General features: G+C 31.2%; 1 protein-coding gene across 1 annotated transcript in view; it reads left to right on the plus strand.

The window, feature by feature from the left end:
* Positions 1–1228: 1228 nt before the first annotated feature.
* The window catches only part of LOC142318551 (vacuolar protein sorting-associated protein 11 homolog), a 38423-nt gene continuing 12777 nt past the window's right edge, over positions 1229–26874 (plus strand). The window contains exons 1-4 of the mRNA XM_075355105.1: positions 1229–1332; positions 16667–16820; positions 17918–17940; positions 21143–21329. Coding sequence (XP_075211220.1) covers positions 1229–1332; positions 16667–16820; positions 17918–17940; positions 21143–21329 — 468 coding nt within the window. The remainder of the gene's footprint in view (positions 1333–16666; positions 16821–17917; positions 17941–21142; positions 21330–26874) is intronic.

Consider the following 26874-nt stretch of genomic DNA (forward strand, 5'->3'; position numbering starts at 1 on the left):
GTCTCGGTCTTTCTTTTTCCCACCTAAGGACCCCAGGAGTCCCCGTTCAATCACTGAAGGTAGTATGCTAGAGCATCCCACCCCTCCTGAATGGGGCTGTCCTCCCTGCCCTAACACTAACACCCTTATCTTTCACTTCTTCCAGGGTCTTCTTTCGGTTGTACTGACTATTGACCAGTTCTGTTCACCGTGAAGCATTGCCTCCACTATTATCTGCGGTAACCTCTCCCAACTGTGTCCGCATCATCATCCTGTCTTCCTCCCACCTTGGGCACTGGAAGACAGTGTGTTCTGCGGTATCCTGCTCTCCACAATACAAGCAGCTTTCAGATGACCGTCTCTTCCTGCCATATAGGTTAAAGCTACCATGCCCCGATAACAATTGGGTTAGCACAAATGTAAGTTCCCCGTGCTCACGTCTGAGATAAGGCCTGATATCTGGTATTAACCTCTTTGTCCAGTCCATTTCTCCTGCCAGTGCTCTGTCGTCCCCTTCCTGGCCATACTCTTTGTTATTCCTTCTCTTTTCCGAACCTCGTTCTTCCGCCAAGAACTCCATAGGGGGAGCGAGGCAATCACCAGGACTGGCTGTAGAGACCGTACGGTAAGCCCTAGCAACACCGATTGCCAGTCGGCACTGCAGCTCCGCAAGCCTCCGAACGGCCACTTCGTCCATAACGCCCTCCTCCACACTGACACGGCATACAAGGCAACGAGCCGAGCCACCACTGCCAGCACCCTCCTTTTTGATGAGCTCGGCTCAATTTTGGTCATGAGCCTTGAGACAGTCGACACTGTTCTACCTGCCTTGTCGACTGCCTCCCTGACATGATCTTGAAAGGCTCTCCGGCTTTCAAGCCAAACCCCCAGGTATTTGGCTCTACTGACCGGCTCGATAACGACCCCCCCCTTACCTGTAGCCTGATAGGGAAGAGTCGCCTTCTCCCGACTCCCAGCAGCTTCGTTTTTTCTGCAGCGAGGCTAATGCCGTGGCCCGCCAACCATCTGTTGAACAATGGAATAGCTCGTTCACCTTTCCAGATGATCTTTTCTTTTGTTCAGGCGACTAATACCATGGAGACCTCATCGGCAGTACCGGTAATCGAAACTTCCTCAGGATACCGCAACCTGAGGACCCATCATATGCTAGGTTCCACATGATCGGTCCAATTATCGAACTCTGCGGGACACCGCGCTCCATACTAGTTGTAACCTCTTTACCTTCTGCATGACCAATTATCTTCCTGCTAATAAAACAGTCGTAAAGGACTCGCACCAGATATGGGCTGATATCGCTCTGAATCAACTCATCCATGATGCACCCGAACGGCAGTGAGTTGATTGCATTCTTGACATCCAACATCACCACCGCAGGGATGCACCTCGTTCTCCAAGAACCCGCTGCAGCCTGATCAACAATCTTCATCACCCTAGCTATGGCATCCTCCGTTGTCCACACTCTCCTGAATCCATATTGTCATTCACTAAGGCCTCCTTTCCGTTCTACTTCATCTCGGAGACGCTTCGCCAACAGCCTCTCGAAGAGTTTGCTTAGATAACTTAACAGGCAAAGAGGTCGGTATCCGACTGGGCCTCCCACCTTTCCTTCACCTTTTCTCCAACCTTTCTCAGTAGAAACACCCTGGCCTCCTTCCATTATGGTGGCAAACAACCATCCAGGAGTACTCGGTTAAAGGCCGCCAGCAGTTGGTCCGCAGCAAATTCCACTGTTGCAGCCACAACCTTGTTAGTAACCCGGTCGAGGCTCCTTTTAGCTTTCAGCCTCCCTTCCGCCTGTCGCAGCTCGCCAATACAGGGATATCCACTGCAGTTATATCTCTATAGATGAGTCAGTCACCTCTATGGAACAAAACACCAATTTGTTCCTAAGAACCTCCTCGGCAAGAATGGGTAACGTCCCCTACCAAATCTACCAATTACAATTTGGAAGGCGTCACCCCATATGTTGTTCTCCAACATGTCCAGGAGCTCTCCTGTATTTCACTCCTGTAAGCGCTCCTTTTTTCGGCCAGTTCCTTTCTGCATGAGAGGATGTCCTCACGATATCACCTTCTCCTGGCCCGTTCCAGCTGTCTCCTGGCCGTAATACAGCACCTTCTCGCATCCGCAACCCGAACAGTCCACCAATATACATCTTTCTTTGCGGACTTGTATGGTCCAGTGACTCTTCTGTTGTTTTTGATACCGCCTTCGTCAGGGTGCTGGGGGGAGATATTTTCCAGATGACAAGGGCGCTCTTTCACCAACTTCTTAAGCCTGGCTAGGCCCTCTTTCGGACATAATCTCCTGTTATCAGCCACCATGCTACAAGACAAACCGTCCCCAATTTCAGACCAAACAAAGAAATGGTCGCTCAATGACTTCTCTTCACCACTCATCTCCACGATCCCTCTCCCAATCTCGGCGAGACAAACGTGACATCCACAAACGAGCATCTGTTTACCATCACTAGGGTAGGTGCTGTCCATTATTGATCACCACCAAACCCAACTCGTCTGTGACATGAGTATGTTATGTTCAAGTTTTTTTTTTAAGTAATTAATTTATATAAGCTTAAAATTTGTTAGGAATACATTGTGGAAGTTTTGTTACTTATGAAAAACATCCAGCATGACTGTATTTGAAACAGGATCTTCCAGTTAAGTGCAATCATTAAGTGATTGTTTTGTAAAACAAAAGTACACTAGCAGCTTTTAAAATCGTTGTATTTATCCATAACAGCATAATATTCATTAAATAATGCTCTTCATTTCAGCAGTGTATTGACCTGATTTAATTATTAGAAAGTAAAATGGACTATGAAAATCAACCAAGTAGCTGTGTTATACATGTGCCATTCATTCCATATCCACTAAAATGTGCAAGAGGTTATACCTTTCAGTTTCAGAAAACTTATATTAAAAAAAAAGAATAATTTTTATTTTGTTTGTGAATTACAAAAGTTATAACAGTTATAGGAAAATATGTTGTTAAGTTATTCATTTTGTTACTTTTATTTCTAATATAATATTATTACTAGTATTTTAATTTTATAATACAATATAGAAAACACAGAATATTTTAATTTTAGCTTGCGTTTAAAGGTCAACCTATGTTTATTCAATTAAGTATTTAGTCCTGAAATCTTAAATTTCACACTGGAATTTACATTTATCTTAAATTATAGTCTGTACTTTTTGCCTTGTATCAGTAGTACGCATTGTTCACAGATGGTTTATGTCTTTTGTACTTCAGTATTATACTGTGTAAAGATAGATATGAAACATTAGTATAACTCTGAATTAGATTTCTTAATTAATAAATTTATTTTAGTATATTAACCCGATTCTGATAGAGAACAATAAATATCAACTAACATTTAAATGGGTTACTACAGCTGCTTGTGTTGCAAATAAAAGGCCTAAATATGTTTCTCGAGACTGTATATTGAACACAAAAAATTACAGGTACCTACTCAAATTCTATTTGTTGTAACTATTTTATTTTGGTTAAAGTTAGTTAATAAATACAGATTATAGTGGAAATGGTGAAGGGGCTTATAATACACATAAAAATAATAAATGTATGAGTGGAGGTGGTGGAGGGGTGATTTGGGGGTTGAAAAATTTTCTAATACAGAAGTTGTAGATCATGCAAAATTCTACAATATTTTTTAGAGGTCACTTTTTAACACGACCTAGAAATTTCTGAGAAAAATGTGAAATTTTTTTTTGTTTTATTTTTCATTTCTGCAAAAATAATTTAATTTTGACGGAAGTTGGTGAAAGTATACCTTTCTGTGTCTTAAATAACCACAACTCTTTTTGACATCAACTTTAGACGACATCAACTTTAAATAAGTTATTTCAATCGGTCTAATATAACCAACTGTAAGAAAAAATGATTGAAATATTAAAACAATGGATCAATTGTTCTTAAACTCTAATTAGTGGTCATTAATCAGCATTGACGTGATCATTGGTTTTTTTTAATAGTTAACTGTAGTTATGGAATGTTGAAATTAACAAAGCAGAAAGAACAAAGAGAAACCACACTTTTTATGTACAATTTTCCATAGTTCCTACGTATATTTTTCAAACAAATCATGACTTGAAGAACAATTATGTAGAAAAGAAGAAATTTTAATTCAGTTTAAAACTCAACCTTTTCTACATAGGGATAATAACTATGCCAGAATTAATTTTTCTTTCATGATGCAAATTGTGGAAGTTTTTTAAACTAATTATGGTTAATTTCTTTTTAAAATTTTTCTGTATAAATATATAATTTATAATTTCTTGGTCTTTTATTAGTCCTTGTAATTTTTCTTTGCTCTTTGTGGGCTCTTATCTCTATCTTAATTTTATTTATCTCATCACTTTAAGTGAGTAAAAGATTAAGAAATTGTCACAAGAAATCTTGTATTTCAAGAAATAAAAAAATAATTATTGTTAAATACTTACTTGTACTGAAATTATTTATTGTTTTATTCCGTTTTTCACTTTAATATATTTTATTAATAGTTAATATTTATTTAATATTATATTATTTTATTAATAGTAGAAGGAAGATTAAAGAAAAACAAACTGACATACTTGGCATTTATAGACCTAGAAAAGGCATTCGATAACGTAAACTGGAATAAAATGTTCAGCATTTAAAAAAAAATTAGGGTTCACATACAGAGGTAGAAGAACAATTGCTAACATGTACAGGAACCAAACAGCAACAGTAATAATTGAAGAAAATGAGAAAGAAGCCGTAATAAGAAAGGTAGTCCGACTAGGATGTTACCTATCCCCATTACTTTTTAATCTTTACATGGAACTAGCAGTTAATAATGTTAAAGAACAATTTAGATTCGGAGTAACAGTACAAGGTAAAAAGATAAAGATGCTACGATTTGCTGATGATATAGTAATTCTAGCCGAGAGTAAAAAGGATTTAGAAGAAACAATGAACGGCATAGATGAAGTCCTACGCAAGAACTATCGCATGAAAATAAACAAGAACAAAACAAAAGTAATGAAATGTAGTAGAAATAACAAAGATGGACCACTGAATGTGAAAATAGGAGGAGAAAAGATTACAGAGGTAAAAGAATTTTGTTATTTGGGAAGTAGAATTACTAAAGATGGACGAAGTAGGAGCAATATAAAATGCCGAATAGCACAAGCTAAACAAGCCTTCAGTAAGAAATATAATTTGTTTACATAAAAAATTAATTTAAATGTCAGGAAAAGATTTTTGAAAGTGTATGTTTGGAGTGTCGCTTTATATGGAAGTGAAACTTGGACAATCGGAGTATCTGAGAAGAAAAGATTAGAAGCTTTTGAAGTGTGGTGCTATAGGAGAATGTTAAAAATCAAATGGGTGGATAAAGTGACAAATGAAGTGGTATTGCGGCAAATAGATGAAGAAAGAAGCATTTGGAAAAATATAGTTTAAAGAAGAGACAGACTTATAGGCCACATACTAAGGCATCCTGGAATAGTCGCTTTAATATTGGAAGGACAGGTAGAAGGGAAAAATTGTGTAGGCAGGCCACGTTTGGAATATGTAAAACAAATTTTTAGGGATGTAGGATGTAGAGGGTATACTGAAATGAAACGACTAGCACTAGATAGGGAATATTGGAGAGCTGCATCAAACCAGTCAAATGACTGGTTTGATGCAGCTCTCCAAGTCTTGATCTCAGTCTGTGGCTTTCTTGGACCATAAATCCTTCTTAAAATTCTTCCATCTTAAGTAGATTTTCTACTCCAGTTATATTTGTAGTTTCCACACCGTACAATATTACTGGTCTTGCAGCTGCACTATAATGTTTTCCTCAATTTTACATTTAATGAAGGTGTGTTTTTTTTGTAGCAGATATTTTAGAAAGTGCAGAAAGTTTAGTTCTAATTTGTGTCAGTCTATCTGTTCTATTTCTACTAATTTTTTCTCAAAGATATTTAAAATGACCCGTGATCTTAATTTTGTCATACTTTATTTCTATTATCTTTTTGGTTTATGTACTGGCACTTGTCATCATTTCTGTCTTTGTAAAGGAGATCTGCAAGCCTGTTTTTCTTCAGCTACTTCTTTCAGTAATCGGTTGATTACTTCTTGTTCTGATTCTGCAAAGAGTGCAAAGTAATCCCAAAAAACTAGACATTTAATCTTGACATTGTGATTCTTTGTTCCTGTTTTTGAACTTGAATCATTATTATTACACCGTACAATATTACTGGTCTTGCAGCTGCACTATAATGTTTTCCTCAATTTTACATTTAATGAAGGTGTGTTTTTTTTGTAGCAGATATTTTAGAAAGTGCAGAAAGTTTAGTTCTAATTTGTGTCAGTCTATCTGTTCTATTTCTACTAATTTTTTCTCAAAGATATTTAAAATGACCCGTGATCTTAATTTTGTCATACTTTATTTCTATTATCTTTTTGGTTTATATACTGGCACTTGTCATCATTTCTGTCTTTGTAAAGGAGATCTGCAAGCCTGTTTTTCTTCAGCTACTTCTTTCAGTAATCGGTTGATTACTTCTTGTTCTGATTCTGCGAAGAGTGCAAAGTAATCCCAAAAAACTAGACATTTAATCTTGACATTCTGATTCTTTGTTCCTGTTTTTGAACTTGAATCATTATTATTACACCGTACAATATTACTGGTCTTGCAGCTGCACTATAATGTTTTCCTCAATTTTACATTTAATGAAGGTGTGTTTTTTTTGTAGCAGATATTTTAGAAAGTGCAGAAAGTTTAGTTCTAATTTGTGTCAGTCTATCTGTTCTATTTCTACTAATTTTTTCTCAAAGATATTTAAAATGACCCGTGATCTTAATTTTGTCATACTTTATTTCTATTATCTTTTTGGTTTATGTACTGGCACTTGTCATCATTTCTGTCTTTGTAAAGGAGATCTGCAAGCCTGTTTTTCTTCAGCTACTTCTTTCAGTAATCGGTTGATTACTTCTTGTTCTGATTCTGCAAAGAGTGCAAAGTAATCCCAAAAAACTAGACATTTAATCTTGACATTGTGATTCTTTGTTCCTGGTTTTGAACTTGAATCATTATTTTCCCAGAATGTCTCCTGACTTTATGTAAAACCAAGTTGAAAAGCATTGGTAAAAGACCTTCACTTTGTCTTAGTCCTGTTTTTATTTGGAGTGATTTCCTGACTTCACCTAGAAACTTGACTTTAGATTTAATGTAGGTTAAAGCGAGTTTAATTAAATGTATGATATTTTGCTCAAATTTGTATTCTTTTAATGTGTCAAATATGGTTTCTGTATCTACTGAATTGTAAGCCTTTTGAAAATCATTGAATAAAAAAAGATGTCTTTTGGCCTTGTGTTGTAATATTTTAATATCATTTTTAGGCTTAGAATTTGTTCTGTACAAGATCTATTTCTTCTGCATCTACCTTGATATTCATCAAACTTTGTGTTGATGTGCGGTTCAGGTTTCTTAAGAAGTAGTTTGGAGAATATTTTATATGTGACAGGTAATAGTGAGATTCCTCTATCCTTATTAACTTCAGTTTTTTAGCCTTTTTTATATAATGGATTAATTAATGCGACAAGCCAATCATCTGGAATCTTTTCTTCTGTCCAAATTTTCTGGAAGAGTTTGATTGTTTCTGTTGGGAATTTCTTATCTGCAAGATTCCATAATTCTGTGATTTTACCATCCTCACCTGATGTTTTATTGGTTTTGAGCAACCTGATCACATTTTTAATGTCTTACTTGTCTGGTGAATTAAAGTAAGGATTCTGTGTTGTGAAGCTTAAGTTCAGTTTTTCTTTGGGGTTTTCACAGTTTAATAACTTTTCAAAATATTCAACCAGGATCTCACAATTTTCCTTGTTGTTCAAGGCTAGTATGCCATTTTCTGTTTTAAAGTTAAAACTTTGAGATGAGTAACCATTGAGTTTATTCTTAAATGTTCTGTAAAATAGTCTTGAAGTTTTCGTCCATTTCTGTTATTTGTTCTTTCATGAGTTTTCTTCTAATTTTCCTTAGTGTTTGGTGTGTTATTTTTTCATAATTTTTGGGCTTAATCTAGATTTTCTTGAGTTTTGTTATTCCATTTTTTCCAGGCTAGAAGCCTTTTTAATTGCATTTCAGATGCATTACCACCAGGTTGTTTTGTGAAAGTTTAATGGTGTAATTTCTTGGACAGGTTTAATTAAATTTTGAGTGACTTCATTCCAATTTTTATTTGTATTTAGTTTATTTTGAAATTCTGTCATCTTTTCATTTAAAAGTGTTTGTTATTAGTTTTGGGGATTTTGACATTAGTATGAAATTCATCTTGATTTAGGAGAGATCTGAGGTTACATTTATGTCTTTCCTGACCTTGTCATTTTGAATTTCTTTGTGGCAGTTTTGAGAGATGGTTACATGATAAAGTTAAAATTTGTTGACATGATTTTGAAATTTAGGTGTTCACAGAATTTGACTAATCTTTCACCATGCTCGTTTGTTCTTGTGTGAGCTGGATGTTTACCAATTATGTTAGAAAATTTGGTATTAATGTAGTAGTAGTCGATTTACCTCTGTAGTTAGTTAGTTCTTAGATGGCGCCACTGAAATGATACATTTAAATAAGAAAATAAGTAAATAAAATTATGAATGTAATTAACCAAACTTAACCCACACTTACTTCGCTCGCTAACCTTCACTTGCTAGTCAAAGTAAGTGAGCAAAGCGAGCTTAGGTTAATTTGGTTAGATTATATTTATAATTTTATTTATTTAATTTCTTATTTCAATATAGCGTTTCAGTGGTTCCATCTAAGAACTACCTAACTACAGTGGTAGATTGCCTACTACATTAATACCGAAAATTTTCTTTCAGAGCAAAGTTGAGCATTGAAATCTCCTAGCAAAATTTTCACTTGATTTACTGGGATTTTGAAGATTTCTTTCCAGAATTCTTTGTCAGATTTTCTTTGTATATCTTTTATTTAATGATTTGATGGTCAGAAGTGATAATCTTGCATTTACACTTTTGAAGTCAATGACCGAGTCTAAATTTTTTTGTTGACCATAAAAGGTGTTCCAAGATGTGAAATGTTTTTCATTGTGCTTTTGCCAACTTTTCTCTTAAAAATTCTGTCAGATTCAAAAGTGTCTTCATCTAAGAATCTGGTTTCTTGAAGTGCAAGTATGGAGATATTTAGCGTGTGTAGTTCTGTGGTTAAGTTTTCTGACTTTGATTAAAGAGTTAATATTATGTTCCAAAAAAATACTTTTTTTTATTTTTATATTTGTAAAGGTTCTTTGAATGCTCCAATTCACCTTTTAGCTTCATACTGTCAGACACCCTGGAATCCAATCGTCTGACTTTGTCTTCAGGGTAATTCATTTTGTAAGAAGTTATAATTCAGGATATTAATGTTTTTGATGGTTGGACAGAATCCAATGTAATACAATTAAGTTCCCTCGTAATACAATTAAGGTTTGAGCCCTCTAGTGCTCAAGGAATTAATTATTATTAAGCTTAAGGAATTATTATTTATTCCTTGAGCTCAAGGAATTATTTTATAGACTAAAATAGGATGGAAAGAAAAGGGCGTTTTTAAAAATGTTGAAAGAAAGCGGCTTAGTAAGGATATATTATACATAAAAAAATAAATAAATAGACGAAAGAACAAGAAATAATAAAAAAATATTAAGTGATTAATAAACAGGGATTTCAAAACTGTGAGTAGTAGTCAAAAAAGAGATGAATTTATTACTAGCCAATTGTGTAAAATTTCAAATCTGCTTGCTTCTCATCATGAACTGACTCTAATCTATGTATGCAACTGTTGAACTCTTGTACATTGTCAGCGCATTCCTCTTAGACATATGTATATCCCATGAGAGTCAGTCTTCTCACTACAGCGTGTTTCATAACTGTAACTGTTTGACAAAATAAATTCATTTTACTATTTCTGACTGTGATAAAATGAAAGCCCTCTAATGAAATGAAAATTTTAATAGTATTTTTAGAATAACAGTAAGAAATAAAAATAATTTTTATCATTTTACACAGTGTAATTAATATTTTTCATTATTAAGAGTGTGATTCAATAATTAAAGAGATAAGTAACTAAGGAGGCAAAACAGTTAATAAGAAGATTATGACACTTTCAGAACAATAAGCTGGTAACCCTGTGATGACGTTTGATATGCTGATTGAGTAAAATTAGTTTATTTATAGCCTTAAAAAATATCATTTTACAATTGCAAGACCTGTTTGCAAATTATTTGAACAGCAAGCAATGATCCAGTTTTTGCTTTTGTTCTCCAGCTTTTGTTCAGTTAGCATTTGTTCTCTTATAACCAAATGTTATGGACAAAGTTGTATGAATCTCAGAAATGTTTATAGGTGAGAAGAAAAGTTTAAAGACAGTCTAACTTCAATGAATGACGACCACATACTGGACATTCAATTGAAGTTTCAATCCTGTGTTTGAAACTCACATGAACACTCATTGTAAACAATCTGTAGTCTCAATGTAATTGTAATCTGTTAGTCTTTTTGGATGAAAGTGTTCATGTAAGTTTCAAGCACTGGAATTGAAACTCCCTTGGATCTCGATGCAAAGGTATTATTTTGCTTCACAATAACCTCTGGCCTCAGTGGCTGAGTTACTTAAACAAATTGCATTGCGAAGTATTACCTCACTTTCCATACAGTTCTGACTCAGCTCCATCAGATTTCTATTTGTTTTGTCCACTCAAGGAGGCATTATAAAGAAGTTTAATAACAATGATAACGTAAAGATAATGTGCTGAATTGGTTCCAACATCAAAGCAAAGATTTCTTTGCAGTAGGCGTAAGTAAGCTGATTCAGAGACAGGATAAATGTATCAATGTTGCTGAGATTATGAAGCTGAAAAAAAGTAACATTAATAGAATAAATCATTCTAGCTCCAAAACAATTTGTATCTTTAATTATTGATAGACCCTCGTTATTATTATTATTATTATTTATTTTTCATTTATATATATATATATATATATACACACACACACACGTGTAATATCTAACAGTCTTCTAATTATTCTTCTAATTATGATTGTTTATGTTTAACAATCAAAATAATAACAATCATCTAGTTTTAAATATTAAGTAAAATTTTTATAAATGATTTGAGAAATTGTTTGTTTCTAACTTAGGTTGCATAAACAAAATTAGTTTATTTAAATAAACAATGAAACTTTCTGTTAGATCTCCTTATAAAACTTTGTGTACTATAAGCTTAGTGTAAAAAATTGAATTGTATTTGTAACAGTGATGCCATTTTGTCAATTCTAAAATTGCAAATTTTTTAATTTTATTGATGTAATTACTATAAATGTAATGTGAATTTAATTTACTTTTTTTTGTAGACAATTCTTGATAGCGTTGTTCACCTCATTGTTCAGTTTTAATGGATTCTATGAAAGATAGTCATTTCATGATATGTGGAAATGATGTAAGTCATATTAAATTGAATATTATTTGTACATTATATATGTAGATAAAAGTAAAGTTTTTCCATTCAGCATGCCAATGAAGGATAAGCAGATTTATATTTTTTTAATTAGACTTGTATGCTAGTAGTTATTGAAATATTTTTATTAAACTTATAACCACAATACCTTAATAAAACCCATAAATTATGTATGACATTGTAGGTATCTATCACAAAAATATAATGCTGGAGATTACATATTTTGCCTCTTGTTATTGCCTATATTTCTAAAATTAAGTTTTAATTTTAAGGTTTGATGTGATTGCTAGTTGCTTGTTGCTTGTTGATACAAAAGACATTATCTTTCCTGCCATGGGTAATAATGTATTTCATTTCTGTATCCTCATTTGAAAGAAATTGATTTTACTTCTGGACTTTTTCTTACATTTTGTTTGTCTGTTAATGAATCTGCAGAAATAATGTATTCCTTCATCAATATCTTACATGTACTTAAAATTTGGTTAGTCTTGTTTTGCCAGTTTAGATTAAAGTTTTAATGTTCAGTTATATTAGCTGTTAAGAATTAATAATTTACGTAGTTAAGATTCAGTTTCATTCACTAAGTGTACCATTGTGGTTCTTTTTTAAAAATGTGTTTTGTATGATACTCATTTCTTAAAATACTAAGTGTTTTTATAATTTAAGTATAATTTTTTTTAAAAATCATCTTAGTTAATCCTGGAAGATATATAATACTGTTAAAATAATGTCCAGTACTATTTTTAATAAAAAATTTGAGAAAAAATGTAATGTACACACTTAATAGCAAAAAAAATTTACTAATTAAAAAAAATTGTAACCATTTATTAGATGAATGTTAATTTTCAAAACTGTCTAGTTCAGTGTTTCCTTGAAAGATCCAGATAGTTTTTATTTTTATGTACATTTTGAACTTCCACTAATTATTTTAAGTTAATTTGCAATACTTACAGGTATCAGACTATTTGAAAAAAGATTGCTACACTGAAATCTTTGTTACTTCTTATTAGATTTATTTTGAATGTATAGAAGGAGTTGACAGTTTGATAGTAATGAGAGACTGCAATGTGATAGTATGAAGACAACAAGAGGAAGTAGAATGCATGCATGTAAAACAAAGTGAAAGTGCAACTAAAGTTTCAAAATCTTGCATAAATAATGCGAATAACATTGGAATATAACAGTTTTCAATGAACAGTGGAAGCCATCCCTAAAGAGTTATTTTGGAAATTTGTTGCTTGACTGAACTGTTCAGTTATGGTATATGGTAGGCATTAGCTTACAGCAGTTGTTCCTAAAGTGTGTGCCTTGACTCCCAGAAGCTGCAACTTCCTTATAGGAGCACCATGAAATATTATACAATTTTCCTTATTTTATTTCTATTTTCAATTGTATGCAACATCTAGCCAAGCTGACACAAACCACTTAGTTATTGTTTGCAAAAGCAAACTGTAAGTGATTACTAGATGATACGATAGTAGTCCCTTGATTGTTTTAGTAGGTTTCTCTAATTTTCAGGTACTTTTTGTTCATATATAAATAAATGTTGGTTTGTTTTCATTTTAAATTAGTTTTTGGAGATTGTATCAGTTGAATATTGTGGTAAAGCCAAGTGAAGTTTTTGAAATATTTTTTCTAATGCATTTTTGAAAATGAATTTGTTTTTATTAAACTGCAATAAGCAGTGTGAGAATGAAAATGAAGGGAGCAGATCATCAACCAGTGACAAGAGTGTGAAGCGTAAAATCAAAAATATGATGACAGCTATTTGGATTGTGGCTTTATTTCAAATGTAATCACTGGCAAAAAGAGGTCACTATATGTTTTGTGTATGAAAATTTTGGCATCTGAATGCAAGCATCAATTAAATTGAAACACCATTTAGAATCCATTCTTTCTTTTTTTTTTGTCTTCAGTCATTTGACTGGTTTGGTGCAGCTCTCCAAGATTCCCTCTCTAGTGCTAGTTGTTTCATTTCAGTATACCCTCTACATCCTACATCCCTAACAATTTGTTTTACATATTCCAAACATGGCCTGCCTACACAATTATTCCTTCTACCTGTCCTTCCAATATTAAAGCGACTATTCCAGGATGCCTTAGTATGTGGCCTATAAGTCTGTCTCTTCTTTTAACTATATTTTTCCAAATGCTTCTTTCTTCATCTATTTGCCGCACACCTCTTCATTTGTCACTTTATCCACCCATCTGATTTTTAACATTCTCCTATAGCATCACATTTCAAAAGCTTCTAATCTTTTATCCTCAGATAATCTGATCGTCCAAGTTATATAAGCGACACTCCAAACATATACTTTCAAAAATCTTTTCCTGACATTTAAATTAATTTTTGATGTAAACAAATTATATTTCTGACTGAAGGCTTGTTTTGGCTGTGCTATTTGGCTTTTTATATCGCTCCTACTTCGTCCATCTTTAGTAATTCTACTTCACAAATAACAAAATTCTTCTACCTCCATAATCTTTTCTCCTCCTATTTTCACATTCAGTGGTCCATCTTTGTTATTTCTACTAGATTTCATTACTTTTGTTTTGTTCTTGTTTATTTTCATGCGATAGTTCTTGCGTAGGACTTCATCTATGCCGTTCGTTGTTTCTTCTAAATCCTTTTTACGCTCGGCTAGAATTACTATATCATTGGCAAATCGTAGCATCTTCATCTTTTCACCTTGTACTGTTACTCTGAATCTAAATTGTTCTTTAACATCATTAACTGCTAGTTCCATGTAAAGATTAAAAAGTAACGGAGATAGGGAACATCCTTGTCAGGCTCCCTTTCTTATTATGGCTTCTTTCTTATGTTCTTCGATTATTACTGTTGCTGTTTGGTTCCTGTACATGTTAGCAAATGTTCTTCTATCTCTGTATTGAACCCTAATTTTTTTAAAATGCTGAACATTTTATTCCAGTCTACGTTATCGAATGCCATGAGGCACTAGTTCCTTCGCAAAATAGCATAGCTTTTTCCAGAGTTTACTAGGGATAGTGAGGAGTGAAGCGGTTTGCCATGGTATTTTTCGAGATAAATATACTGCTGTGTACCCATCAAAATTTTCAGTTTGCCCATCGAAATGTAGATTGTATTTACTGCAACGCTTTCTATTTGTTTACCGTAGAGACTAGCTGTAAAATGAACATTAATATTCTCTAAAACATTTTTAATTAGCTCTCCTGTTTGTACCTCAGATATAAACCGTTTGTACAAATTTAAATCTTTACATTTGAAATAATGCATTAAATGCTTTTGTTTCATTCAGTAAAGCTGAATATTATCAGTTAATAGATATGAAATTTAGATTAAAATAGTGAGGGAAAGTAATGAAATGTTTATTTCGTAAAATTAAATTAAAACAGATGAAATATGCAGATTTTTTGATGGTTTTTTGTGTGTGCGTATTTTAAATAAGGAATCAGTTTTTTTCAGTAAGAGATTCAGGTCATAATAGAAAACAGCTTGTTCCAATTTCCCGTTTTATTACATCTTTCAAACATGCATGTCGATCCACTGTGCGTAGCATGTTTGTTAAATGAATTTCTTACAGAATTTTAGTTCATTAACTTTGATGAGAAAAAGTGAAAGTATCATGGAGATAGAATTATATCTTGCATCCGTTTTCTGTATGAATGACAATAATATTACTGCGCATTTCGAAATGTTTTATCCATTTGATTTTGGTTTGTTTTGAAATATTAGTATTATTTATTAAATAAAGCTATAAATAAGCTATTGTCCTTAAACCCTTCCCTTTTTATGATTTGCAATTGACGCCATTTTTTTTGTGTTGTAGAGCTTATTGGGGAGCATGACAGCAACACGACCAAAGTTAGTGATAAAGAGAAGCGCCAGTAGATGTTGAATTTCATATAATTTTATATATACGAGGTCTGTAAATAAAGTAATGAGACTAGATTTTTTTGGCAGCCAAAGTGGCAAACTGTAAAATTACTAGTAAACTTATGGTTATATGAATACCTGATTTATATTAGGTATTATATTTTTAATCTATTGTTGTCATGTGAGACGTAAATAAACTTTTCGTGAAACGAGTTTTTGTTGTGCGTTACAAAAATGAGTGATACTAATTATGAGTCCAAGTTTATATCCAAGTTTCACTTCCATATAAAGCGACACTCCAAACATACACTTTCAAAAATCTTTACCTGACATTTAAATTAATTTTTGATGTAAACAAATTATATTTCTTACTGAAGGCTTGTTTTGCTTGTGCTATTCGGCATTTTATATCGCTCCTGCTTCGTCCATCTTTAGTAATTCTACTTCCCAAATAACAAAATTCTTCTACCTCCATAATCTTTTCTCCTCCTATTTTCACATTAAGTGGTCCACCTTTGTTATTTCCACTACATTTCATTACTTTTGTTTTGTTCTTGTTTATTTTCATGTGATAGTTATTAAGATTATGATTCATTGATTATTACATTTATAAATGAATTTATTTAAGAGAACGAGCCGTGTTTAATAATTAACTTTCACATATAAATTTTTGAGATTATTTGAGTATCATTATTTATACTGACCTGTCTCATTCTTAATGTGTGCATTTACCGTTTAATAAAGACAAGAAGCAATTTGTGCATTGCTGAGTTTGTTGTTCTAAATATATTCCTTCTTTGCTTAAAAAAAAATAATATGAAATGCGTAAATCAGTAATCATGAAGTGTACTTAGCATCCTAAATTAGCTGTCAGTCATGTTTTAAATTATTTTAGAAATCAGAATTCTAGTTTTTTCAGCATCATATGATTTGAGAAAATAATCGTTAGATAAGAGACAGTTTCAGTTTGCTGCTACAGTTATTTGAAGTAAATTATTTTGTATGATGTTATACACTTCTGAAAGCATAAAAAATGATACACCAGATAACAAAGGGTTACATGATGTTATACACTTCTGAGAGCATAAAAAATGATACACCAGATAACAAAGGGTTACATGAATTTTCACAGCACTAAACTTTGCTTAGAAAATATGTGGCAGGCACTCAGCAACAATAATTAATACAGTAGATGACAATTAAAACATTAAAATCATTTGCCTAAAATATTTTATTTTCATTGCCTTAAAAGTGATTGAAGTTATTTGGTTAAAAGTTAATATCTTATAAAAAAATTTTATTTGTATTTTATTATTCATTTTTTAGGATTGCTAAAAATCATCAGTATGATACAGAAGGTTTAATTGATATTTTTCGGCAGTATGGTGATCATTTATATAGCAAAGGTGATCATAACGGTGCAATAGAACAATATATAAAAACTATTGGCAGCCTTGAACCATCATATGTTATAAGAAAGGTAATTAAATTAAGGTTTATAGTATCAATATAGCTTTTATATATATATATATATATATATATATATATTTGAAACATGATTTTTTCTTCTCTTTGTTCATTAACTCCATGAGTCTTTCTTATGTGACCTATTTAAAATGCATTTAAAAATTAAAAAATCCTTTACAAATCAAGACTGATTTTATTGTTAAAAATCAATATTATTTTTTTTTTTTGTATGAGAGTAACATTTTATTAATCCAGGCCAGATTTGTATTTAAATAAATTAAAATTGCTTGGAGTTTGAAACTCAAGTACATCCAACAAGTTAGAATGTTTGCGAAAGCTATGATTATTTTAAATATAATAGAAAGATTTTTACTTTTTTTAAATACTGTTTAATTTAAAAAAATCAGAATTTGAATAATCTGGTTTAGTATTTTTAATAAATAGTTACAGATGCCTAACAACGTTTATGATTAGAAAATAAAATATGTTTAATCAAAGAAGTTTGTTATTCAAAGTATAAATCAAATTATTTTTAAATATTACCTTAATAATTGGCTGCTGTAGTTAACCAAAGAAATTTTAATTATTACATTATCTCATTTATTCACTTCCTTTATTTTAGAACATTATTAAGATAGAAGTGACGTTCAAAATATAGTTTTATGTTATTTCATGTAATAAATATATATAAGAGGAGATTCAAAATCGCATATGTACTTTGGGGGCTGATTATAGGACTTGATACAAGTTGTATAATGTAAATTTATAATATAAGTCAGAATGCTTTGTTTTTTCAGTTATGGTTAGCTAAATATTTTGCTCTGTTTTCTGTTGAAGTGAAGTCACAATGAAATTCTTGGAACTTAAATAAAGAAGCAAATATGAAAGTTTTACATGTTTGTAAACTGTAAAACTTACACGTTTTCCATAAATTAACTTAGTTAGATTGCCAATTGATAAATAAAGACAAAATTTGTAAAGGATTTTATTCTAAGAAAATTAACAATTCTAAGAAAAATTTTACAATTTTAAATAGTTTGATTGTTCTTAAAGATTATTTCCATTCACAAACTTTTATGAGCATGACTTAAATTATATTATATTTTCTAGAACCTAGGAGACAGTAGAATAAGGTAGTAGTTTAAAATGAGCTTTGGATTGACTTTTTTATAAATAGACAGTACTGCAGGTTGTTTAGGTGTGTCAGTCTGTCTTTCCAATGATAGATTGAATATATTTGCCAGAAACCTCATTTTCCTCCCTCTTTAATATCTTACTACTTATGCCAACAGATCTTACAGAAAAACCTTTTTCCAAGGACTTAATTATACTGAAAATTTAGCCTTATTAGTAGATTTAAGTAATAATAAGTTTTTATGTATTACGCTGGAAAATTACTAGAAAACTTTGATCACTCTCAAAACCCAATTGGTAGCTAATGTTTCTTTCTTCAGTTGTATCTAGCAAATAATTACTTAATACTTAGATTTTTTTTATTGGACTCATAAACTATACCTATCTGTGCACACTGTTTTATTAATCTTACGTTTGATTAGTTTCTCCTTTCAAGTTATTAACTGTTTTATAGTGAATTTTTATGTGGACTTTATTTTTAAAAATGGATTAAAGTAATAATTTTTCTCTGAATACATTAAGTTTCGTCTTATGTATTCCTGTACCTAATGCAGTACAATTTCAGGTTTTCATTTTATTGTTTCTCTGTATTTTTTTATATAGTTTAATTAAAACAATCCACAGTTTCGGTTCAGTGAAATCAAATACTACAAGTGTTCAAGAAGAAACATTCGTGATTCTGTGAACTCTGATGGAGTCATGCTGTATTGGAGTGTGTAATATAAAAACAAAGAATTTGATTTTTTTTAAAAATTATTTATGTAAGCTCTGTTATATTTTTAACAAAAGAGTGATGAGAAAGAAGCTGAATTCAGACAAAAAATCCTTAATATAATGTAATCATATTCTCATATTCTCTGTCTGTGAGTGGAATGTTCAACATAAAAAAAATTTAAACTGACTAGAAATGGAAATAGGAAGAGAAGATGTAATAATTGGAATTTGGACTTCTAGGTCAGGATAGGAAAACTGAGGTATATGAAAATATGGTTAGAGGCTCTCCATGGTTAGAAAATAAATGCTGCAGAAAGGAGTAGTAGATTTTCTAGGTTTACAATTTGTGGCTGTCTGGAACACACAGAGGATCAAATGAATTTGTTGTAAGCTGACAAGGTAATGGAAAATTCAATGATGACTTTCTTATTGTTGTAAAATAAGTTAACTTTACCTATTGTTAGGTTATCATAAGTAAAAGTTTGATAAGTAATTAAATATTGATTGGTTATCTTTATTCTATGAAACCACAGGGTTAGTAAACTGATTTGAGACAGGGAATAGAATGTGAGCAACTATGCACCTGGTAGTAAAGGTTCTATTTTAGATCTGATCTATTTAGTTAGCCTATATCTAGTCTGTTAGTCTTTAGCTAGTTACTCCTTATTCTTATTTCGATAAAAAAGATATCACTGTACCTAAAGGAATATTAGGATCACAAAACAAATTTTGATAGTTTTTTCACTATAACTGTAGCCAAAGCACAGTGCCCATCTGGTAGTAATGAACACAACAGTACAAATTTATGTACATATTTATGTATTTATTTACTTTCATAAATTTATAACGGTACAAATCTATGCAAGTAAATTCTCAATTTCATAGACTTCAGATTTTACGGACAATTGTCATAAGGTTAAAATAAATTTTAAATCGTGAAATGTTCTGTTTACATATGAAAAACCATGTTTAAGAAGGTTCTATTTACATCAGTTGCTGTTTGCTCTTTTTTAATGTTAGCAATTGACAGTGGGGATGTATTGAGAGAGAAAAGCAAGTCAGTTTGTTTGACTATTTTTAATTAAGTTGATGCATTGAGTATGTTATATCAACTTTAATCGATGCATGGAAAACATTACTCTGTAGTGATGTGGAAACTGATTTGGAAATGCCTAGCACTGCATATTTATAATAGCCACTGCTTGTGGGTAGGAAACCAAAGTATCAAAAGATAACATTATAAACTGATTAGAATATCCTGGCTATTTAAATATTGCAGAAGAAGAAATAGAAAAGAAGTTTGCTTTGAATACTCTCATTGAATATGCGAGGATGTCCATGACAAAAACACATAAAGTTTCTTGCATCACTTTTTTGTTGTACAAGAAACTTTGGGTTTGGTAAAGGATTTTATAAGCAGTACAAAAAAATAATAACTATGTGAAAATTATCCCCATATTAAACATGTGAAGAATGTTATTATTTGAATGCAATATCAGAAATATTCTGAAAAAAAGATTCACCTCTTTCTTTAAGTACGGTATCTCGATTAGGAAATGAGTGTGTGTTGATAAACATATAAGTGAGTTAGATTTAAAAACAAGTATTTTTTTATATGTATTTTAATTCAGAGAATTTTTATATTTACATCATTTAAAAGTTTATATTCTCTCATACTTTGTGACAGCTTGTACTTGTATCAATTTTTTAATTTGTACATGAAGTAACTTTTTTAATTTTTATAGGATTGTACGAATTGGATAAATTAATTTAAAATAAAGTTGTAATTAAGATAAATTATTTCTGTTAAAATATATATTAATTTATACTAGATAAGGTTTCCTATTAAATTAAGTTTTAAAGAAAGTAATAAAATACCACAGAAAAATCGGTAAAATTTGTAAACTTGATGAATGCTGTAAAGCGATTTTATCATTTACTTATACATTTTACAAATTACTTGTTCATCATCCATACTTTTTTTATTGCTTTACAAAAATCAACAATACTGTTTTGAAAGTCAGTTGAGGAGATGGGAGATGTTTTAATTTAATATCTCATTTAAATATAGATTTAAAGTATTGTAAATATCTTTGTGCAGGTTCTGATATGCACAAAGATTCTCAACATGTTGCATTATATAGTTTTTAAAGTTTTCTTTTTAATTGTACATGTAGAATACTATATTTACAACATCATAAATTATTACCAGTTGTGTATGTATGATAAATTTGACTATGAAATTGTATGTAAATCATTATATAATAACTTTAAATAATTTATATTGACAAAATAAATACAAAATGTTTGTTTTGTTTTATACTAATACTCAGAAACATCTACATGATACTCGTGTATAACAGATTTTGTCGTTTCTCAAGTATCATCTACCTCTTCTGTAAACATTTTTCTCCACTTGATATGTTATAGTAAGTTTTGTTATTTAAAGGAAACTTTTCTCTATGATTATTATGTACATTATTTCAGACTGAAAATCGAGAATGATTTTGACGTAGAGGTTGCAGTTAACGTGTGTAGGCAGTCTTCATCTGAAGATGCTTTATTATTGGCTAAAAAACATAACTTGCATTCATGGTACTTAAAAATTCAGTTAGAAGACAATCATCAATTTAATGCAGCTCTCGATTATTTAAGTAAATTAACATTTACTGAGGTAAATGAAATATCTTTTTTTATCTTATATTTTTGTTGAAAATTTATTTACAACAATATTTGGAGTCAGTTTTGAATCATGATATTTGTAATCTACATAATCAACTTCATACATAAAATAAAAACTGCAGCAGCTATTAAGAAACCAAAATTGTTACAGTATTAATAATGACTGAAAATTCACTGTAGAATCTTATATGTTTCTTCATTGAAAAAGAGGTTAGAATGGAATTTGAAATAGAAGTTAATTATTGCATTATTTAAATTTGTGTTTATTTGGAGAGAAAGGTCTTGGAAAGATTGTATGTGTGTGTGTACGCATATATGCACATGTGGGAGGGTGAGATCACACGCATGTGTGCATGTGTTATTTTATTGAAATTAATCTTTTAAGAGTCATATTATTCCTGTGTACTGTTAAATTATATTTAAATTCAATCATGACTGAGGATGCAGGATTTTGCAAAAGTACTTTCATGAAAAATTAAGAAGATATTTCTCATTTCAATATTCTGTACTTGGTGGCTTATTTGATTGAATTTAAATATAATTTAATAGTACAGAGGAATAACATGAATCTTAAAAAGATTAATTTCAATAAAATAACACCCACATACATGCTCTCTCACTCTCTCTCTCTCTCTCTCTCTCCCCTCCCTCCCACCCATACCCGTGCATGTGCACATGCACACACGCACACATTATATATCATTTATATTATATTTTATATATATACACACACATATATATATATATAATATAAAAGCTATATAAACCACCAAACCACAGTAAATAGATAAGTTAAACTTATATTAATTCTAAGAAGCAATCTTCACAGGATCTTGCATCTTCAGTTGTTATTAAATTCTATAATTACATTCATTACCAACATATTTATTTACCAATTTTGTTAATTTGTTTAAATTAACAAATTTAATTTTAGTAAATTAGAATAAATAATTTATACTTAATTAATTCTGCCATCAAGGAGAGTTTAAATAATAGTTCAGTAACAAAATTGGTCTACGTACATTTTCTCATTACTAGAGATTGCTTCTTTTTTTCACATTAATCTGTTTTTGTAAAACAGATTAATGTGGGGTGATTGGGTTAATTAAACCCAAGTTTTCATAAATTAAGAGAGTTATGGATTAAGAGCATTTGGTTGGTAAAAGGGTCTTTACTCTGTACACCCATGAGTTTCTAATTGTCTGAAATATTTTGAAAAAATTATTATAATATATAACGTTACAATTTTTGTTAATTTAGCGAAGTATATTAATCTATTGGGAGTAAGGAATTCTGAACTTCTAGGATACCTTATGGGTTTTCAAATATTTCTGAAGATAGAACACACTTTGAATAAAAGTCCATTATAAAAGTTCAGTTTCTTCCTCATTTAAATTGGGGTTTTCTTAGGGAGGTTATGACTGTTTAAAATCTCATCAATCTCTCTGAGAGTAATCATTTGGTCCCAACGAATCTGATTACCAAGTTTTATAAATGTTTGGACAGTTTTCTCACAAAGAGACTCCTTTCTTTATCAGTATATTTTAAAGTAATATTACCTTGTAGGGTACAAATTCTGCAAAATTAAGGGCTATTGGTTTAATTTAATTGCTATATTTCCTGTTTATTGCAAAAGGAAAAAAACTTTAAACAGTGTAGGAATCTTTTTCATCAATTGAGGTTTTGAGATTACATCATGTAAACCAACCAACTATGTCTGTATAATAGAATAGATTTGAAAAAAACCAATTTGCAGTAGTGAGAGTAGCAAGGAAGTGGATGCAAGACCAATTTTGTTGCTGAATTATCATTTAAACTTCTTGATGGCAGAATCACTAGATATTAAATATATATATATATATATATATATATGTATGTATATACAGAGTGATCATAACTTATTCAACACATTTTAGGTGCTAATAAAACATTTATGTTCATAACACTTATTAACTTCAAACTGTTTCCACTTGTGCAACATTTGTGGCGTAAAATGTTTGGATGATATTCTGTTTCATACCTCACATTATGAAGAATATCTGCAGTTAATTCCATTAATTACACCTTGGAGGATTTTTCTTTTGATTCACTAATGTTGACAATCTTCGTTGTGTATACCCTCTCTTTCACAAACCTCCAAAGAAAGAAATCAAGTGGCATAACATCAAAGGATTGAGGTGGCCAGAGAATTGGTCCATCACGGCCAATCTAGTGTTGAGGAAATGGTTCATGTAGGTAGTCCCTACCATGTAAACTCCAGTATGGTGGTGCACCACCTTGTTGGAAGTAAACATTGGGTTGTGGATATTAAGTTTGTGGTACTACACTCCTTTGTAACATGTCTAGATAAATAGCACTAGTAACCATTAGCTTGACGAAGAAGAATGGTTTGATCACTTCATAAGCAATCAATGCACACCGAACGTTACAAAATGACGTTTGGTGTGCAAACACAACAATCATGTTGTATTGTCAAACAACATGAGGGTTCTTGCTACCTCAAATCTGGCAGTTGTGAATGTTAACATGACTAAAAACATGAATGGTTATTTCATCAGAGAAGATTACATTTTCTAAAGTACTATCATTGTTCATTTTATCAGGAATCCCCACAGCAAAATTGTAATGGGTGGTTAATAGTTTTCTTCATTTTCTTACACCAATGAATTTGTATGCATGAAGTTTTAGGTACTTGTGAAGAACCTTCATAATTGTTGATTGCTGTATTCCAAAGTTCTAAACTCGCACAAGTCAATTTGCCAAAATTTCTCTGAAAAGTTTCTCTTGCTCCACAACTTCTGCAGAGAGGGAGATGTGCCAGCATCTTTTTTTGTACATTACACTTCCTGTATCCTTAAACTTCTGATACCAATGTTTAATTGGTATCTTTATTAGGAGGATCATGATTGTGCTCTAAACAAAAAGCCTATGATCAATATTAACAGATCCGCTTTCATAAAACCATAGTACACACATTGCTTCCTCCTGCACAGTAGCCATTGCTCAGCTGACAATCTCCCTGTCATTACATCAGGCCAGCAGGTTCATTCAAGGCCATCAGTAACTCTATATCTACACTAATGTTTCAAAAAAATCAATGCATACTCTATTGCTTTGTTCATTTTTTATTAGTCTCTAAAATACGCTGAATAATTTATGTTTGCCTTATATATTAATGAATCTTTGCTAGTTGTGCTGAATGTGGATAAAGTAAGATCAGCCTCATGTAAGCTATTTGATTCCTTGCAATTAAATATCTGTCTTGTTTTGATAATATTTAATATTGATAAAACTGTTACTGGTTTTAGTGTTAAAATGGTACATAATTTCATTTGCCACCAATTTTTGCATACACATCATCTGTGATGCAATTGATATTAGCCAGTTACAAATATCAATTACGTTTATGGTTGTCTAAAGGAAGACTCATGTCAGTTCCAAATCTGCCTTTGATTAAGAAATTTACAAACCTGTATCAATAATTTAAAATCATTTTTGATCATTGTTTACTAGAATAAACATATACTTTTATTCATTTTTTTTTTTTTTAATTTAGCTCTGTTTAAAAAAAAGTTAATCCCATCCCTTATAACCTGATGGTTCCACAAGACCTGAATCTCTGGCAGTAAAATCTTAAGAATTGAAAGTTAAGAAATAAACAGCCAAAGTTACTTTGGGTTTGGCTGTTTGACCAGTTCCTGTTAAAGCAATTCCAATTAACTTCCAGTTAAATTCATGTTAAAATAATTCCATTTTCTGTTCCAAAGTTAATGTTGAGTGCAGTTTCATTGAATGCTCTGGGCATTTATTAGCCAAAATTAACTTTTCTTTTAACTCAGGAAATGATAGTTTGTTTAGTAATTGACAAAAAATACTAAAATCAGAAATCAATTAATTCTGCAAAAGCTGATTCCTTCTTTTGTGAACAGCTATTTACCTTTTTTATTAATTCTGTTTTTTTAATTTGACCCGCTGTGGACAATGAGAAATAACTCATCACATATTCTTTTATTGTTCTATTTTCTTCCAGAACTTTATCATTATCTCAATTTGTTTTATACTTTTTTCATCTGTGTACAGATATACTGATTTCTTTGGGTTTCTCTTGGAACCCTATAATTATTTACTTTTTTTAAGTTTTTGTACACAATACTTATTAATTTTTATTTCCATTTCTTCCGGGTCTTGTTTAACTTCTGTTATTCATTTCCTTGTTGAAATAGTCAAATGTCTTGCTGAATAAATTCTCATCAAGTCTTGATTCTTCTCCATTTCCTCATCACATCTGATAATTTCTATGTTTCCTTGTAGAGTTAGTTGTTTTTCCTCAGCTTCCATACATCTCCAATCTTTCTTGATCCTTGGATTTCAGGATCTTTCTTTCTTTCTCCATTTCTTGCAGTTCACTTACCTTATTCAAAGTTAGACATTCAATTGTGTAGAGACTTTCAGGTTAGGTCACAGTGTTGCAATGTTAAATTTTGGGTCTTATTCAGATAACTTTTTGTTGTAGACAACTTTAGCTTAACACATTAGTAACATTTTTGATCTTACTTTTTTACCTTTTTGTAAAAACTGGGTTATATAATTTTATCTAAATGAATCTTTCAACCCTTTTAATTTTCCTCTGTTTTGTTTCCAGACGGTTTCCTGAGTTTCTAGAGTTCATTCTAAACTCTTTTTTTTTTCATAAATATTTACAGTCCTGCTGTTTACATTATCTCTTTTAATATTTCCACTTGAATTTTTGCTGGTGTCAGAAAACTGTCTGCAAACACTAAGCAGTCAAATTGTCCTTTATGTAAGCCAGTCTTACATGTTTCACTCCCAGTATTTTTAATTTTTTTCTTCACACCCATGTAATCTTCTCAAGCAGACCATTTTAAAAAAAGCATTGATGAGAGTCCTCACCTTGTTTCACCCCTGTTTTAATTTTAAATGACCCTGAGATTTCTCTAGGATCAAATATTGGATTTAGTTTCTGATTTGTTTTATGATGATTTCCATTATTTTTCTATCAACCCCAAAATTCCTTTGGCATGTTTCCCTGTTAATCAAGTCATATGCTTTTTTGTAATTCAGAAGCATTAATGCCAGGTTTTTCCTCTTCATATGGAAATCTGTAATTATTAGTTTCAAACATAAATGTTTTGCCCATGACCTTCCTTTTCTGAATTTCTCTTGATATTTTCCAGTCTGTGGTTTGATCTATTGTTCAGTCTATTCTAAAGAGCTTTGGAGAGAACCTTACAAGTCACTGATAACAGTGTAGTTCTGCGTAGCACCTTCTTCCTGTCTCCTTTATCATGTATTGGATTAATCAATATATCTATAAATCAATTTTGTATATATTTTTTTAAAATTTATGTTAAAATTCAAAGCTTTTTTAAAATAGTTTTTTCTGGTATTCTTTCTTTTTTACTAGTCTTGTGTTAACTATTAAGATGTTCATATCATGAGTAACTGTAAGAAGTTCCCTGATAAGCTAGGTATCAAACCCAGGATCTTTGATGAAGCAGACTAGCATTCTATCCTAC

This window comes from Lycorma delicatula, chromosome 1, assembly GCF_047948215.1.
Source record: "Lycorma delicatula isolate Av1 chromosome 1, ASM4794821v1, whole genome shotgun sequence".
In the NCBI taxonomy this organism is placed as follows: Eukaryota; Metazoa; Arthropoda; class Insecta; order Hemiptera; family Fulgoridae; genus Lycorma; species Lycorma delicatula.